The 19,136-nt window shown below is 41.0% G+C and overlaps 1 protein-coding gene across 3 annotated transcripts in view; it reads left to right on the top strand.

The window, feature by feature from the left end:
• The window catches only part of SLC9A4 (solute carrier family 9 member A4), a 42,743-nt gene extending 25,078 nt beyond the window's left edge, over window positions 1-17,665 (top strand). For all 3 annotated transcript variants that reach the window (XM_025213190.1, XM_025213191.1, XM_025213192.1), the window contains 6 exons: window positions 1,350-1,420; window positions 3,534-3,695; window positions 10,437-10,533; window positions 13,527-13,664; window positions 15,714-15,801; window positions 17,098-17,665. In XM_025213190.1, the coding sequence (XP_025068975.1) occupies window positions 1,350-1,420; window positions 3,534-3,695; window positions 10,437-10,533; window positions 13,527-13,664; window positions 15,714-15,801; window positions 17,098-17,453 (912 nt within the window). In that variant the 3' untranslated portion in view covers window positions 17,454-17,665. The remainder of the gene's footprint in view (window positions 1-1,349; window positions 1,421-3,533; window positions 3,696-10,436; window positions 10,534-13,526; window positions 13,665-15,713; window positions 15,802-17,097) is intronic.
• The last annotated feature ends 1,471 nt before the right edge of the window (window positions 17,666-19,136 follow it).

The raw sequence follows: 19,136 nt of genomic DNA on the forward strand, positions 1-19,136 counted from the left end.
TGTTACCCAATTATACTTTCAAGAACACAGAAGAGAGTCTTTTAAAGACATACAACAATGGAACAACGTAGCAATCAGATTCGTCCCTTTATATCTTGATGCCTGTGGTTGTCATATAAAATAGGGTTTACTAAAAACCATCTCAGCAATTTGCGTATAGTGAGTAGACACCCTTCCTGCGCAAGTGCCATGAATATCTGCAGAATTTGAATTCTCATTACAAAAGTGTTTTGCCCACATGTTTGAGGAGAAAGCCTTCCAAATGTGAAGCAAGCGTGAACTGATGAAGTGTCACTTTCTTCAATCTTCAGTTCCCTCCACTGTTTCTACTGCTATTCTTAGGTTTGCCAATCAACAGCTGACTTTCCCCAAACCACAATGTGAAGATTTTTCAGATTCCATTCCTGTCATTGTTTGTCCTACCTTAGCCAGTAGTAAACCCAGAAAAGTCTTAAAACACATTATTCCATTTTACTGATTAAAAATAAACATATCCAAAGGCATGGAGACTTTTACTGAAAGATTCTGAATCCTTTTGGAAGACAATTTTGCTTCCACATCACAACACTTTGCTTTGAACTTCCATCCCATTACACCGAAAGATAAGGGATAGGGAAAAAAAGAACTTATTTAAAGCAGTACAAAATAGTGACACGTGTTTAAATTTGCACAATTACTATTCTGTTGACATTTATAGGGCTACCACGTGCATAAAGCTCAGCACATGTATATGTGCTAGTTAAATCACTGCAGCTAAGCTGACCTTACTTTGGCCAGAAAAAAACCTCAGCATTTTTATCTTTCTATTGAAATTAAAATGATTTTCTGTAAAATATTATAATAATTTAGCTATAATATCTAGATATAAAGATATGTCTACTGAGTTCCCATAAGATACTGCACTGGAAATTCATAAAGGTGACTCCAAATTCTGATAATCAGTAGCAGATACATTTGTACTGAACTACCTTACAGGAAAAGGAAAAGTTCAGGAGACTTAAGATATTGGAATGTATTGGGGAGATTGTTTGGATTCATATACTTTTATGAATTTCTTTAATTGTTTTTTTCTCAAACTTTTTGGACTTGTAGATCCCTGCCAATCTACAACATTTCTTGTGGATCACCAAGCACCCTAACCAGCATATTTTTAACTGAAGGGTGGTCCACCAACCATTTGCCTACTATGGCCTTGGTGACCGTCAGTCAACAATAGTCCACATTTTCAGACCACTGCAAAATGTATACCATTGTGTAAATACCTTAAAATCTGGTTTCCTATTAAATATGGTTTTGACTTTATTTTCATATCAAAGCCAATTACTGTTTTCACTGATTTGTTTCTCTAGTTGATGGACCATTTGAAGGTTGGTACTGAAGATATATGTGGCCACTGGGGTCATTATCAATTGAGAGATAAGTAAGTAAGTTTTATTACTACCACTATAATAAAATAACTTGATTGTGATATATTGATCTATTAAAAGTTAAATGCAACAGGAAATCCACAGTGTACTCAGGGAGGTTTAGATTAGAATGAAAATGTCAGGTGTGTGTGTCATATCCTACTTAAAAAAGAAATAATTCAAGTTCTTTGGATAACCATCATGTTGTGAAGCATTTATCTGTTTCACTAATCTGCTTTCTCACAACATAGGAGGAAACAGGTAATTTGGGAAAAGAGTATACCATGTACACTCATAGCACATGAATCCAAAAGCCAGGAGAGAAAGCCTAAATATAAGCTTAATATAATTTATTTAAATTTAAATTCAGATTGCAAGCTACTTGAGGCATGGATCTCTCTTTTTATTTGACTGTAAATATCCATGCAAATACATGGCACTATATTCATAAGTTAATAAGTCAGTAATAATTAGTCATTTTTCCTGCAATGTCCTTGTAAAAAATAAGATTACTGAGCTTGTCCTCAGTAACTAGGTAGCAGTACAAATGATTAGGTTAAACTATAACTAAGTCCATCAATTAATATATCTATTGCATTATGATCTGATGCTTTATCTCATCTCACTTTATACAGAAACAGCATGGGAGGAGCATTGCATCTTCCATAGGTTATTTTGTGATGCTTTGAAAGACCCATACTCCCAGTAGTGTGCAGAACTGACTTGTGACTTAATTGCAATTTGCTTTATGGCCTTTTCATTAGCATATCTATATATACATATCATCACCAATCTGCCAAATATTTTTGCTTCTCCAGTGGTTCCTGTATAGTTATACATGGTTACAAGGTGGAATATCCTTTCTACCAGATATGGCATGTATTTCAGCAAATTTTGAAACTGTAATATTCCTATGCAATAAGCTAAAATGGCCCTGAAGGGAATCTGTAGAGGTACATAGGCTCTTTAAAACAGAGGCACAGTTTAGGAAACTATATATGCACATTGCAACTTAGATAAATGGCACTTCTGACACTTACATCTACCCAATTGATCTCTTAAGAATTCTGTTATGAAATCTGTTAAGAAATAACAGTAATGTATTGTTTCAATGTAGGTAAAGGCTAAGAAAACCTCATATATAAAAATAGTGAGTATAAGAAAGTCGTATGAGGACTGTTCCTTGTATTGTTCTATGTAGCCATTAAGAGATTTTATCATGTGCTTTTCAGAATTGGTTACCTAAGTGAACTGACACTCAGGATAGCTTCTTGTTGATCCTCTGAACATCCTTAGTGACAAAGAAAGCAGATTTGTGCACAGCCCTCTACTATTACAGAAAAATATTAAAAATGGGTCTTTGCTACAAGAAATTGTATGAATTCTAAAATGCTTTTCATAGCACTTCAAAACACATTTCTACCCTGGTAAGCTGCCCTATAGAAAAAAACAATTACAAGAGCTGTTCTTGTTTTGTTAAATTAATGCCTGAAAGCAAATACCTGCTTCTAAATACACACATAGACACACAACAGTATATGTGGTATTTTAGCCATATATTATAATATTCAGCATGCATACATACATCATTTTGCAGTCCATTCAATTTCTCTGTCATTTACAATATAAAGATATATATTTTTTCTCCTAATTGGCAGGAGTCAAAATTATCAGCAACATAATGGGACCAAACTACTATAACTACTGGGCCATTTAGAACATTATTGGTGCCTGGTTGAATAGGCAAGGATTACTGTAAGTGCAGCTGCTGCTGTTACACACTATTAGAATACAACATTTGTACAAAAGCATAGAGACTGGCCATACTCTTTTTTTACAAATGTGGCAGTGCTATATGCTAACCCTCAGCCAACCTTCTTTTTTGCCATGATTGCAGCTTGTTTCTCTCTTTTGTCTGGCAAATTTACAAGCTATGTGGACCAGTGGGCTATGCCAAATGTGCCCCTACAGGTTTCTGTTCACTGGTCCTTCAGGAGTCCATGGGTGACTATGATTTGAATCCCATTTCCACCACTTAATTATATATGTATTTGAATGATGCTGATTTTGTCTGAGAGGAATATAGACAAGTTGCCTCTTGATATTTTTTTAAATTCCTATTCACAGATTTAAAAAGTTTGACAATAAGTATCTAAAGAAAATCTTAATCCGGAAGAACGAGCCCAAATCCAGCATTGTGTCTCTGTACAAGAAACTGGAAATAAGACAAGCCATTGAAATGGCAGAGAGTGGAATGATAAGTTCAGCTGGATCCACAGCTTCTTTTCAGTGAGTATCAGCTTCCTACTGTCTCGTACAACTGGGGAAGGTTGTGGGGGGGGGGGGATCAAGCAGGGGGAGGCAACTGAGGCAGTTCCCACCTCTAAAGGACATGTGAGAGGAACAGGACCATCTGTGGAGAGAAGCTACTATTAGGTACTGGGACCTTGAACATATCATATTCATGGAAGGGTTAATTTATAATTTGGTGTTCAAAAGCTATAAAGGTCTTCACTTCATTCATGTTTTCCAGCAGAAATGGGCAAGGCTGAAGAGGTCTGGAGAGTCAGGCCTAGATTCAGCTCTGATTGCTTTGTATTACTGCAGTGATGCAAAGCAGTCTTATGCCTCATTTTACCAGCTGGTAAATTCTGACTTACTGATGCTTTATGTTGAAAGATTTTTATTAGGGCGTGCAAAGTACTGGCCCTGACTTAAATTTGAACATTTGAGATAAATAGCTTTAAACCATGCTCTCCTATAAAGTAGATCTTATGGTATTAACTTCAGGTTAGCTTTCTTGGACAATTCTGAGACTTTCTTGGCTGGAACTCAGTTGCAGCGATGGGCAAAAATGGAAAACAGTGAAGAAAATGTTAAATACTCATTTCAAATATCAGAAAATACAGTTGAAGGAAGGATTTTTAATTTTTTTTATCAGCCAAAGTATTTTTTAAAATCAGCCAAATTACCTGTGTCCAGTTTTCTTAACTAGTGGGTTAAATGATATCAGTTTGTCAAAGGATAGCTGTACAGAGAGAGCAGGCTGGTTGCTCCATTTTTCAGAATAAAGCAGTCTGCTTCCTATAGCCTGCTGGACCAGCCCCCAGAGATGCATATAAGGATAGAGCCCACAAGCCCCTTCAACACAGGAACACAAAGATGTGTAGGAGAACATTTTTCATAGTCCTCCTATAACCCTCATGCTCAAGGAGAAAAATTAAAAAGTAGCTTCAAAATGTGAGCCTGGGAACAAAAATTCATAAGCTGGGTGGACACTAAAAACCAAGGACTGAGCACATATATTGACTTCCTGCCATACTATAAGCTACCTGACCCCTGCTAATCTCTTTTACACTACAGGTGATAACAACCACCTTTCCTTTTGAACAGTCTCAATCTTCCACTAATCATGTTATCCTTTCTTCTGTGATTTGCGTGCCTGCTACCCCTGGGAATATTCCTCTTTTCCCCTCTTTTCCAATTCTACAACACTGCTGGCTGTTTTTAATTGTTGCTGTGCTTGCTTTTTCTCAGACCTGAAAAGAATACATTGCATTTAAAAGCTTGTCTAAATCTATCACAGCCAGGCAGTTGGTCCAATAAAGATAGCACCCACAAAAATCCCTAGCTCCAGCACAAGAAGTAATTTAAAAGCAATGGAAATCCATATGAAACAGTTGGGGGGAGGGGAGGAGGGGGACAGGGCAGGGGGAGAGTAAACAGACATAAGCTCTATAGAAATCAATGAGTAAACTATTCCCAGTGCAACACAATCCCTCTGCTGAGATCAGGACAACTCTGGATAAACCCTTATAAAACATAAATAGTTATATCCGGCAAATTTATTCTAGTGTATTTACCTCAATGTAATGGCATCCAAGTAAGTATAGCCATAAGAGTGTTTAAAGGTTACATCCCAAGAAAATAACTTCTGTACATATATTCCAGCTCCTCTTCAAACTTCAAAGGTGGGCTTGATTATGCCAAAGTTAGTCTGCTTTTGTTTTAAATTCCTATGTGATTGTGTAATTAAGCCTAGGCAATTTCTTTCTAAGTCACAGTTGGTGAGTGTATGGCATTAAAAATGGTTAGGTTCTCTTCAGATTCTACTTTTGTTATGTATCAGAAATATTTGTAGTTGAATTTGGAAAGTATAAATAAGAAATCTGAAATGAATCTTTGACAAGCAGATTATATTATTATTTTCCCATTAAACCCCCCCCAACTGATTTCATATAATTTTATCAATTTACTCTTGAACTGATAATGTAGATTGAAATATATTCTACACTAAATCATTTACATAATGGGCCCAAGTTTGACAGGTTTAACCAGGTAGAATAGAATCTTGCTCTACACAAGTTCAAATATCTTTGCTCTCACTAAGTAATTCTCCTAGTTCTTGAGCCATCAATGTTTTCTTACGCAGTACAAGGCTACAGAATGTAAAAGTATCAGAATCTGGCCCTGTATGAATAGTCTCATTAATTTCAAGGACAGCTTGTAAGGTAATGCTGTTTAATGTGAGTCATGTAGCAAAGTCTGGCCATACTTTAAAAATCCCTGAAAATGGGGATTTAGAATGTAACTCTGAGGTATTTACTATAAAGCCACATTTGCAAGGCCCTGATAACTTGATCCCTTTCTCACCAGCACTCCTGATCAGCTTACCAGGCACATCATTGCTATCAAGGGTCCTCACATTTTAGGGAAACGAGCAAGAAATCTTTTTTGATAAACGGAGCAGATCTGTTCTGGATTCGTTCCAAACTCATAACTTTCATTCACATGCATGGGATCCCGGTGGGTGCAGAATATGCATTAGGTATTTGCAAAGTGGTTTGGAAAAAATTGCCCATTGACTGTATAACAAAGACTCTATATTTGAATTAAAATAGAGCACTTAGTTATAATGGCTTTGGACACTATAAGATTTAGAAATAAAGTTTTCAAAGAATAAAGCCCAGGCAAGTAGGTACAGTAGGCATCATATTTGCATGGCTGTATTTTAGGAAATGAACATTAAAGGTACTCGAAGGAAAAGAAGGACGTGATGCTGGTTCCACATTGTTGTAACTCTAAGTTAAGGGGAGTTTTTATTAATGTATGCTGTCTCAGAATCAGGGAGATGCTTTAATTCCTAAGGATTCCTAGGAAGGAGCTATCCTAGTTAAATTCTACTTGTACAACTGGATAGAGATTTAGAAAGCTCAATATCTGGCAGAAATGGAAAAAAAAGGATAAGATTTTTTTTTTTAGTAATTCTGTCAACTAGCTCTGTTTTTTAGGAACAACTATAGACAGTGTATCAGATTTGGTCATGATCAGACTAGCTTGTTTTTGCCAACAGAGGGATATACCCAGTTGTTGTATATCAGAGATGCATAACTTTTTGAAGGCAACAGCCTGTTTCATTGGATCTAACAAAATAGGCTGTTGCCTATGAAAGCGTATGCATTTCTGAATGACTTAGGCTAGGGACAGAAGTTACACGTAAACTGGTATAAGTGATCAGAAACTGGTTCAAATCTGTAGCACAACAGAAGTTCAGTACGCACAAACAGTTTTCAAAACGACTAAAACTGGTTTAAGATAAACCTGGATGGATATAGTATCAGACTTAACTGACTTAGTTTAAATTGATTCAAGTTAACTCACAGTCCCCCAGCATCCCAGGATGCTTTGCACCTCCCCCACAAACCTCTCCTCTCAGGGTGGGCAGGCTAGCCTTGGCCCAAGCTGTCTGCTCCAGCCAAGCAGGGAGGCATGCTCTAGTGCCCCCAGCTTCTGGCCTGAGCTACTGCAAGCATGTGGCTGCATTTCTGGAATCAAAAGTGAATGCCTGTTCACTTGCTGATTGGTTCAATCTATACAGTTTAGACTAACCTGTGAAAACTGAATCAATTCAACCTCAGGATTTTTGACTGTCTGTAGTTAGCCTTAGTTTCTAAGATGCTACCCTGTCCTGCCTTCAGACTAACTACCTCTCTTTGCACCAGCGATGTTACCAGCTCAGTAATGATTTTTCCAATAAAGCACCTGTACAGGAAGCTGAAATAATGATAAGTGAGAAAATTTCAATAAAGATCATTTTATGGCCTGGGTAATATGCTGAACTTGTTTAATTTAAAAACAGGCTTTTGAAATTATCCTATATTGTGAAATATGAATTAAAGGGAGCACTCACTGAACTGAAAAAATAACCTTTTCTCCACTCACTTGTTATGCTCATTGTTATCAACCTGGTAGGTTAATGGCTAATCCCATGAAAAGAATGTTCACTTTTTATTTGTGTTTTAGAACTCTGCAGATTACCTTTGCATTGTTTGTTCTATTGCTGTATCAAGCTCTATTGAAACTAGGGGAATTTTATTTGAGTCACCTAAGTGATAAGCACTGAGATGGTTTCGTACCTACAGTTCCTCCTCCATTTGCTTGTGGCAGATCTGGAGTTGGGAAACGGAGTGGGGAGGCATGGTATTTCCTTGGTACTGCCTACTTTCTCCTACCTTTTTCCCAATTCTGTGGGAGAGAAAATCTCAGTAGGTGCACTGCATGCTTGAGGATCCATGGGTCAAGAGGTGAATGGCCTGATGTTTGTGTCAACCATGAAGGGAAAGTATTGTGTAAGGAAGAATTTGTTAGATTTTTTTCATGGACCTCTGGTGGTCAGTGGGCTGTTGGTCAGTGGTCCATAGGGAGTTCAAAAGCAGGTACTTCAGAAAACATGAGCAGCAGTAATTACAAATTAAAGGAAACTGTTTTTGTTGGAAAATGCCTGTTCCTTAACACTTTTGGATGGAATATTGCTGTTTCAATAAAACTTTTGTTAGGAAAGACTGGTTGGATCCAGGCTAGAATTTCTGGTCCGAGCCAGAAAAGAGACATTCTCTCCTGCCCTGTCTCACTAATAGCCCAGTGATCAGGCACTCACCTCTCATGAGGAAGATATAAATTCAAGTTGCTACTCTGCTTGATTTATTCAGAGTCTCTATCATTCATTGGGACAGACATTTATTGGACCCAAGTGTCTACTCAGCTTAATTCAGACGTGGGATGTGAAGCTGAAGCTCCACACTGACTACTGGGTTATTGGGTATTCTGTAGTGTCACCTTTCAGCCTAAATGTGACATATATATATATTAGGGCTGTGCGAAGCTTCAGGTTCTGATTCAATTTGGAGGACATACAGCCCGATTTGGCGGCTGAATTTCCTAATCTGAATTGAATCAGAAGACCAATAAAAAGGTCTGAATCACTTCAAAGCTCTCCGAATCAATTCGGAAAAGATTTAGAGAGCTTTGGAAATTAGGGCAGTCCTCACTCGCCACTGCAGAGAGCTGGACCTGGACTCCGTGCCCTACCTACTCCCCCAGCCCCCATGAGCACCCCCAACCCCTGCCTGCTTTCCCAGCCTCATCAATGGCTGCCTCACCCAGCCCCAGCTCCTGGTTCTTTAAAAAAAAAAAATAGCCCCGCACTCACCAGATGCTGCAGTGGCTGGCCAGGCTTCTGGAGCCTCATGGCAGAGCCCCCCATGCAGCATTTTTTTAAAGCACTGGGACACTGAGGCCGGGTGGAGCAGCCATGGGGGGGGGGCTAGAAGTGTGGGTGTGGGGCAGTAGGGTGCAGCAGGGATGGCCCCCATGCCTGGCAGCAGCTAGTGAGTGGGGGCTTTTTTGTTTGTTGTTTTAAAGAGCTGGGATGCTGGGGCTGGGAGAGTGGGCAGGGGATGGGGGCTCATGACAGAGCCCCCCCATGCAGCGTGGATCATTGGGGGCAGTGGGGATTGCTCCCCCTCTCTCCCCTGCCTGGTAGCAGCTATTGAGTGCAGGTTTTTTTTTTTAAGAGTCTGGAGGCTGGGGCCAGGCAGGGCAACCATTGACTGAGCTGGGAAAGCGGGCGGGGGTGGGGCCTGTTTGATTCGGAGATTTGGCCGATTCAATTTGGGACAGTGATTTGAATCACCGAATTGAATCAGTGTCCCCCGAATTGGGCGAATCCGAAGAGAATACTAGCCACTTCGCACAGGCCTAATATATATTAAACTAGTCATTTACATTTTTAACCTCTATACAATGTGGCTTTTTAACATTGGAATTGTATATGGCTATCTTTTAACTTTTCAAACTTGACATTTAGCACACATGATAAGGTTTTAATCAGGGCGCACTCACAAGAATTGATCACAAGATTATTTTCTTGAGATAGGCCAAGGCCAACACTGAGGATCTTAAACACTTTTGAAGTTTGGAAGTATTTGAGTTTGGATACCTGACCCCATTACCTCTGTTTCCTATCAACCAACATCTGATGTTTCCTCAACAAGAAAGTCGGGTACTGGCTTGCACTAGTTTATAAAATTGGAAGAATGATCATTTTAGGCACCTTCTTGCAGTTTAAATTGAGAACAGGCACTGTATCTCCCTCTTACAATATAGCTCTATACAATTCCCTAGTCCTAAAAGCCAGAATTCCTACAGAATTTGTATAGTATCCTTTCCTTCTCTGGGACTCTTTTCTGGGTCTCTTTTCATCTTTTTGTCCTTCCTGAGTACAAACTTGATCATCCTTTCCCTTTGCATCAGCACAATGGAAATAAAATCAGTAGGTACATACAAAATGGATGGTCCCAGGGAATGGGAATACATTTCTACTGCAGAGAGAGATAAAAAGAAGCAAACATGAGTATTTTGTGATGCTCCATGTCACTCCCAAATCTCTGATTTAGAAAATCTTCCAAGACTTTACTGTGGGGAAAATGTGACCTTTCATGTTAAACTTTGCAAACTGTATAGCAACTTAGGGCTAACAACTTCACAACATGATAATATTTTTCCCCCTCAGAAAATGCATGTACGGTATAAACAAGCTCAGGCGTTTTTTCTCTTTCAGATTCTGGTGATTCCTTAGTGGTGTGGCTCTGTAAAGTACTCTTCACATATATGGTGCTCTAAAAATAGGAACATAAAACATTTAGTGAAAATATTTGATCTTTTTAAATCTGTGTTCCATTCTGCTTGCAGGAGCAACAGAAATCGGAGAGTGCATAGGCCTTCCCCTGAAGAGGTGGAGTCCATGAGGGATATGCTTGCACATAATCTGTACCAAGTGAGACAAAGGGTGCGTAAGCAATTTTACTAATATTGTCCTGTATTTGTAGATCAAAAGATCATGTTTGCCCTCCCTCATATCATAGCAACAGCCAATGGTAGGAGCAGCATTGATACGGTTATCCTTAGCTGAGCCGCAGAACAATATCAGTGGAATATATGGGGCCAGCTCCCTAGCTGGATTTCAATGGGACTGCTGTGTTACCAGCTATAAATTCAACTCTGTGTAGAAAAGAAACTAGGTCTGTCTTCTAACCTTTCACTGTGAGATGTAATCTACAATGCAAGAGAGCAAAAAAATCTAGAAATAAGCTCTAGAGGTCAGGCTTCCCTAGCTGTAAAGTTATAAGAGACTCAGGAACGGCTTCCTTTCTGATACTGCAAAGCATGATTACAGATTCCAGGGTTTAACTTTCCAAGCCCTCTCCCTCTAGTCACATACAAGCTACAACCTGTGACTGCAGGAGTATAAGAAATTCTCATGGCAACTGAGATGATGGAACTGATATGGTTGTTCAGGATACTAGTATCCACCTGTACAAGTGCTGTAGTTATCCTACTAAGCAAGCCATTTACAGAGAAGGTTTGAAATAGAGATTACTGTAATCTCAGTGGGGGCTGTGAGGGATCAGAGCTGTTTTGTAGGCACAAGGTGTGCTAGTGGATGTACAGGAATATGGGTTACAGGGTTTATGCTATGTGAGAGACAAACTTTACCCTCGCTGCAGAACAGCAGAACAACTCCCGTCATCCTGTTTGCAATTCTCTGTAAGATGAGGACTGGCTGGGCCTCCACAAGGATTTGTTTTGCAAAAACAGCACATGACTATCCTGTAAAAATGTAGTGAGATCTGATCTAGATGCAGCCTCTGTTTAGAATTGGCTAAATAATAAATAGAGTGCAGTCCAGTGTATTCCAATGAATGCTTGTATGTCAAAGTATGTTAGCCCAAATACTTGGGTAACCTTGCATTATGCTGATAGACTGAGCTAATTAATGCAACGTACACTATGTTGGAAAAGTCTATGCTATGCACATCTGTTATTATTAATGAGCTAGGCTTTCCTAATATTATTCAATACTCCACACCCACGTTGTTCAATACTCCACAGGAGCCCATATTATCCTTATGGCAGGAATTTCTTGTATTCCTAGCAATGTGTTCCCCATATATCTATGATGAACATTTCTGTAAAGAACTTTTTGTCCAAAGTTGATTACATGAATGTGTGCTCATGCATGGTAGCATGTTACATGGTATTTAAAACCATGCCTTGTTTGGGAAAATAAGGGTTTAAACATTAATACTTATCCTTATTCTGCACTTTGCAGGCCTAATAATACCCTATTATACTAAAACAGGTTCACTGAGATCTCTTGAATTGAATCAGTTTGAGACTCCTTCATGTGGAATTAAAATCAGACCTGAAATCCTGAAAGTTTTTTACAACTGTGCGGGCAAATTAGTGAATTTGCCCGCACAGCTCTCCCATCAGGAGATGTCTTTCTCTTAACTCTTTTGCCCTTTTTGCAGGACATAAGCCTAACTCTTCATCACAGGCAGGTGGCACTTTATAAACCCATTCAAAGATGCATGAACTTTCATAGGCTACAGCCTACTTTATCAGATGCTATGAATGGATTTGCAGAGATCAGGGGCAGTATATGGTGCCATACTGCCTAACTTCTGCCTAACTTCAAACTAACACAGCTAGCTACCTCTGTCCACCAGACGTGGGTACTGCTAGGTGCTGGAAGGGACAGGGTGCTAAGTGCAGCACAGAGGAATGGTGTAGGAGCCTTACCTGCTCCACGAGCTCAAAAGAGTCCCTGGCTCTCACTGCTGCTGTAGCAGAGTCTATTGGCCTTGAGTGCTCCTTCTACAGCAGCAGCAGGGTGTCCCTGTGCTGACCTGCTGCTGTTGTCCTGGCACAGGTTCCCTGGGGGTCCACCATTCTGGCACCCTGCTAAGTGGGCAACTGAGACTGGTACCCTGCTTGCCTACCTTAAGTTATACTATTGCTCTCTACTGTTTTGTCTTTCTCAGCCATTTATGCTTGTGCATAGTGAGTGTAAAACTGTCAAATTAGATGGAGAGGGCCTGATTGTCTTCTACAATGATGCCACAGGTGGTGTAAAAGCTCCTTAAAGTGGGTGAAAATTAAACTGAAGCCTGCTTTTAGACTCCTTTGCACTGCCAGCATGGGGCAAAGCAGCCACAATCTAGCTGAGAATCAGGCAACAGGGTTTATTACCTACCTTGCACTCACTTTGAACAGGTGTAAAGGGATACACAGGTGGAAACTGGTGCAGTGATACTAATGTCCTAGTAGACCAGTCACAGTGGAAGTTAGTATTCTACCTTGGTGTGGTTTTGGAGAAGGGTTATAGTAGTGCAGGTAAATGTGTGTCAACACCAGCACTCTGCTGGTAGAAATGTCTCAGAAGAAAGGTCTTTGTCACTCAGGAATAAGAAGTAACCCTGTTGGTAAATGGAGGTTTTGTTGGTAGGACCCAAAATACTGTGCTGGTCTGACAGCAGGCTGGTGAAAATGTTAGCATAGAGCAGGCTTGTCATAGAGATAGGTCCAATCTCTGTGTCTGACTAACGGCTAGTTGATGCAGGATCTGAAGAGGGGAACCCAGCTGCTGTTTTTGTACATACTCGGTGCCTCCCTGGATGCTTCCCAGGATTAAGAAATCCTTTGCTTCTAGGCAAATCAGTAGCCTGTTCCTAGGCGTGCTTGTATTGAGATAAGAATGGTATAGATCAGTTGTGTCTGTACGCCCCATAGGGTTTGCCACACAGTGAGAATATAAGCCCTATGGCTTCCAATTAGGGAAGGACTGGAGTGCTGCAAATGGAATAGTGGAGACCAAACTGGTGCAAGGTTTGACAATGAGTCAGGGGCAGACACTTGACTAGATTGTGCTGTTTCAACCAATTAAAGCTCTGAGTGTGTATTGGGAAGAGAATCAAACAAATGCATCTTCTGTTTCAGGCACCATCCTATAACAGATACACTCTGGCAACTGAAACAAGTGAGAAACAGGCCAAAGAAATCCTCATCCGTCACCAGAACAGCCTACAGCAGAGCTTAAGGAAAGGACACAGCCTACCTTGGGGGAGACCAGTACCTGTATGCAAGCTACTATTTGTGTGATCAGGACATGGAAATATTTGCATATCTCTATAAATATATAAATCTGCAAGTCTCTGTAAATACAAAACATGTCGTTCATGAATTTGCACATGCAGTAAGTAAAATGGCTACTTCCCACAGAGCACAGGAAAATGGAAGTATATGGAAACCAAGGGCCAAATTCAGTAATGTTACAAAAAGTAATGTCACTTACATGTCAGTATAAATTGTAAATGACAGGACACACACAGCCTTGTTCTCCATTACTTTTAAGACATGTTAACTGTACTTAAAAGTGCTAGCTTCCAAGTATTCAAGCAGTAAAACATGTGATAAATGCCATTGCAGTGTAGCAAAGTTAAGACTTTTCCAGTGAGGATTATCTCTGGATCATGTTACCTAACACATGTGGAGCTACCATCTGACTGCTCCAAGGAGGTAATATGATCAGGGGATTCCAGCGTGGTGAGGGGACTGGGAGTGTCAATTGACACTCCCAGCCCCATGACCACACCAGAGGCTTGAATGGCAGCCAGGCTCAGCAGGGGCTGGGTCTGACAACAGTTTGTTGCTCCCAGGCACCCCTTCCCTTCCCCTGCCCCACCATGCTGGAGCCTTGAATTGGCTCTGGTGTAGTGCCAGGGCTGGGACTGACTCCCAGCTGACTCCCACAGCTGCACACAGGAGTCTTGAAGGGCCTCGGCACTTAGCACATGTTTCATTTAGATCCAGGATCTCAAACTCATCTGGCCATGAGGGCCAGACTCATGGGTCTCCTCCCACCCCCCTGTATACTAGATCCAGTGCCCACATCACTCACTCTGGCTGGTCCAGGACTAGGTGCACATGGTGTTCACTCTTGCTGAATTGGGACATGAGCTCCAGCCAGTTCAGGGCACGTACCACTTGTAGTGCAGGTTCCAGACTGGCTGGAATGGGAGGTGTATGTGGTACATCCCTGAATTGGCCAAAGCAGGTGTCAGATCCAACATCTGGGGAACACATGGAGCTCCTCCACAGGATGCCAGATCCAGTTTGTACTCTGGTCAGTCTGGGACTGTGCCACGCGTGGCACCCTCTCTGGGACCCACATTGCATGTGGTGCCTGCCCCAGACCAGCAGGAGCAGGCACTGCATGCGGCTTACATCCCAGATCAGCCAAAGTGGGTATTATGGGTTTTGGATCCAGCATGTGTGGGGTGAGAGTGGGGAGTGGGAGGTGGTAGGGGGTTGTCTCAATTTGGCTCTGTGTAGAGCCAGCAGTGGAAGCCACATGATGTGGCTCCATGGGCCAGATCTTGGTAGTTGTCTGAATCTTTGATACCCCTGATTTAGATCATAGTAAGCATTATCATGTGCATGTTCAGAAAACTTTTTAACATGCAGTAATGCTTACTACAATCTAAATAAAATCTGTCCTAAGGGTAATATGTGACAAGATCCTCACTTTGTGTACACAAGTGCACGCAAGTGTAACAGGTATCCAGGTTGTAGCTGTATTGGTCTAGAGGCAAAAGGAATCAGAACTCATGTTAGAGATGATATTTTTTATTAGACCAAACAGATTAAACAATTTTTTTTGCAAAAATCTAGTTGGTCTAATAAAAGATATTACTTCTACTCACAAGTTCTGATTCCTTTTGCAAATATAACTTACACTCTAAGACCCTGATTCACAGCTCTTTAAGTCAGTAGGAGTCTTGCTATTGACCAAGGTCTAGACACTGGTCCCAATTGTTTGCCTGTAAATGTGACTTTAAGTGTGTGGAAGGCATGTGATTGAGAAAAAGCAGTAAAAAGCAGCCCATCACTGCCTTGTACTTGCACTGTCCTAATAGATGCTATTCTTGCAATTATCTTGCTCTCCAAAACCTAGCTTTTCCACTGAATTAAGTCTAGCGTGTTCCTTGGGAACTGTACCCCATTTCCTCAGGAGGAATTTTGAATATTCAGAGGAAACATTCTGGCACATGTTGTCTGTTGAACTGGCTCTACTTCTGCCTCCCCCTTGAACAGGTAAATCTATTTTTCTTTCTTTATACACAGGCTAGCACCAAACATTTGCATTACTTCTCTTTACCACATGGCTCCAGTCATCCAGTTAGACGAAAAACAAGAAGTGACATCTTTACAGGTAACATATACAGTTTACTTTGCCTACCTCTCTGGAGATGCAGAAAAACTGTTTAATAAATTTTACAGTTACAATTGTATATCCTGTAGGAATTCAGAACTGGCTTACATCATGCACATTTATCTGCTTTTGTATGGCATTTATATGGCACCCACCACTGCCTTCTACCAGCACCGGGTACTTCCCTGATTTCTCCTCCCAAGTTTTCATCTTCTACTTTGCAGCTAGGGGAAGTCAGGTGCCTGTGTATACCCTAGAATCCTTCTCTTACACATGCAATTGGCCAAAGTCCCATAATTTCAATACAGACTGATGTGAGTCCATAACACACAAATTTGTGACATTCTCACAGAATGATAACATGTGGTTGTAGCTGTATTTTTATGATTAATCATAGGTGACTGGTAGGGGATGCATGGGGGTGCACGTGCCCCCCCCCAACAGGGCCAGTGCCCCCTCTCCCCCGACGGCCAACACTGATGCTGTCGGTAGGGCTGGTGCCCCCCTGAAAGGGTCACCACTGGTGGCGGCTTCTGCAGGTGCCCTGCCAGATTCAGGAGGCACCAGTTACTCATGTGATTACTTGTATGGCTAACCCATTTACACCCTCAGACTTTGGATGACATGTTATTAATGCAAGCAGAGAGTTGGTTCTGTGAAATAAGACAGCCAGTTGTAGCTATGTATAGGCAACAGTTTTGCACCATGACCTTTGAAATACTTGGGTGCCAAAGGTTGTATCTTCAGTAAGGTTAGTCAATCCTGAATTCAGTCCTGAAAGTAAAAGGCTTGTCTCTGATGCATCCAGGTTAATCAAAAGGTCCTGAAGCCAAACCTCTGATTTCAGGTAGAACTAGTTTGTTTGTCATGTTAATAATAGATGACCTTTAAGCCAACTTGGTCCCTGGTGGGGTTGGAAACTTCCTTTTTTACATGCGGTCTAATGCTGTAGGCCCTGCTCCATGGCAAAATTTCCATAGCAGTGTTGTGCAGAAGGGGCTCATTCATCAAGATTCAAGAGCTGAGCAATGAACAATACACAAAGCTTTAGTTAACATAAAATCATTTTATTTTCCTCAAAGAACTGTAGGTTATTTTTTTTAATTGTCCATCATAGTAATACTATTTATGTTATTTTAAAGAGTTGCACTAAATGCTGCAGTTGTAATATTGCAAACTGCGGGCTTTTTAAAGTAACACCCTGGAACACTGAATGTGGCTTGTTTAATTGTCATCAGTAATAAAATATAGTTGTATATTTTCTATAACATGAATCTCTCTTGTCTTACTGTTCAGGTGATTATGGCAGTGACTCTGATCATGTGGTCTCTGCCATGTTCAGTTCCCAGCGGCGATTGAGGTCACTTGAGTCAAAGCAACAGCATAAGGAAATAATTCCCATGGCACAGTTAAACAGAAGAGCTGAACCATCAGACTTTACAGCTCAAACAGGAAGCTCAAGCAAGTTGGATCGATCAGCCACAATAAGAAGACCAGCTTTAATGCCAAAACCCCAGTTTGGTACAGCAGTAATGCGGGGATATGAGTCAGATGAGGAGGAGAAAGCAGCAGCAGCAGCATCAAGACAATCAGTCAAAAGGGCAACAGAGAAGAGAGATGTACATTTCCACAAAGCCCAACGGCGAAAGTAAAGAAGTTCTCATCAGAACTGTAATTGCAGTTTTCATCTTGGGACTTTTGAACTAGATCTGATACACCACTGAAGGAAGATACTAAGAAGTTCTAAGCAGGTTGAAGTGCTTGAGTACTCAGATCAAAACTGTTTTCCTGAAACACTGAAATAATAGAATGGTAGCTCTTAACTTAATTTACAATAAATATATAGATGCATGTAATTCTATTGCTGGCAATTGGTGTAGCATATTTGGTATATGATATATAACAGGTATCACATATCATACCTATGCTATACTGGGGCCCTGCTGTGTTTATTTTTGAGTATGAGCAATTCCATTGACTCTGATGTGATTTAAGTGGTTTCAGTGCTCAAGAGCAATAGTGTAACTAAGGGCAATCAGGGACCAAAAATAGCAGCTGCTCTTGTGCAAAAATAACAGCTGTGCATCATGCCATCAGCAGCTGGAAGGTTGCTGCCGCCTTCATGTGCTACTGATGTTCCAGGAGCCCAGCTGCTTGTATATCTCTGGTTAAGAATTTTTCTTGGGCAAGGTGTTTGGGAGACCCAGGGTGCAGCTAGACCTGTTGCTTTTCGTGAGACAGGCTTATTGTCAGGTCATAAGGATCTACTAGTTTGCCTGGGGTTTCAGCTAGAAGGTTTAAGAACTCCCAGGGAGGGAGAAGGCAGGCAAGCAAGCAGTCTGTCTGTGATGTGCATGTCTATGCTGCTGAAATAACTAGGCTGACACTGGCATTGGGATTTTGGTGTGGGGGAGAGTAATTATTTTTTCCTCTTCCTGGAGTCAAAAGAGCAAAAGGGTATTGATTTCAGACTACAGTTCTTTCTATCCAAAAATAATTCTGGCTAAAGAGTATCTGTAAACAAAAGTAGAGAGTATCCAACTCTTGTTACTCAAGCTGGAGAATGCAAGCATAAGTTAGCCACTATCTGGAAAAATCCTGAAGCCCTGCTAAAGTGTCTGGGTAAACTGCAGCTGTAACAGTGGCAGCAGCTACAGCAGCAGCTGTAGCAACATTTATAATACCAGCAGCACTGGTTACAAAAGAGCAGGGTGAGGAACAGCAGCAGTTTGTCTTACATCTGATAGAACAGGGGTAAGCAACCTCTGAGAACAACAAAAGGTTGCTTGCTACCCAGGTGCCATTGTCGGCCACCAGTTCCTTCTGCAACGCCGCAGCCTTCCCTGTTCAGTGGTACTCTTGCAGCCCCTAGACTCAGCTTACCATAGCTATCAATTGCCACTGATTTCTGTTGCCAATTTCCATGGAACCACCAGAGTTAGTGACTCTGGAGTAGTTCTGTCATATTACTACCATCAGGTAAGATATTGAGTAGGTCCACTGCCATCAAGTATCCAGCCTGGTTAAAACAATTTGCCTCCGAAAATAAATTTTGGAGGGAGAATTGGATTGTGAGGTCTTGGCAGCTATTCAAAGACCTCCAAGTGCCAGCCTTGTGAGGAACGCTGGAGTTAGGACAAGTTGTTACTTTTACCTGCTGTCTGCTATCTGGAAGGCCCTCCCCAGTCATTGACATGTTTTACCTTACTCAAGTTACTTTATGAGAAACAGCCTTGAGGATTAGTGGATCTTCTCTATGGATCATGGCAGGTACAGGGCATAAAATACAGAGTGTGGTTCAATATGTCCTGAGTTCTGGCAGAGGCTGGATTTGA

The sequence above is a fragment of the Alligator sinensis genome, unplaced genomic scaffold (assembly GCF_000455745.1).
Source record: "Alligator sinensis unplaced genomic scaffold, ASM45574v1 scaffold680_1, whole genome shotgun sequence".
NCBI lineage: Eukaryota > Metazoa > Chordata > Crocodylia > Alligatoridae > Alligator > Alligator sinensis.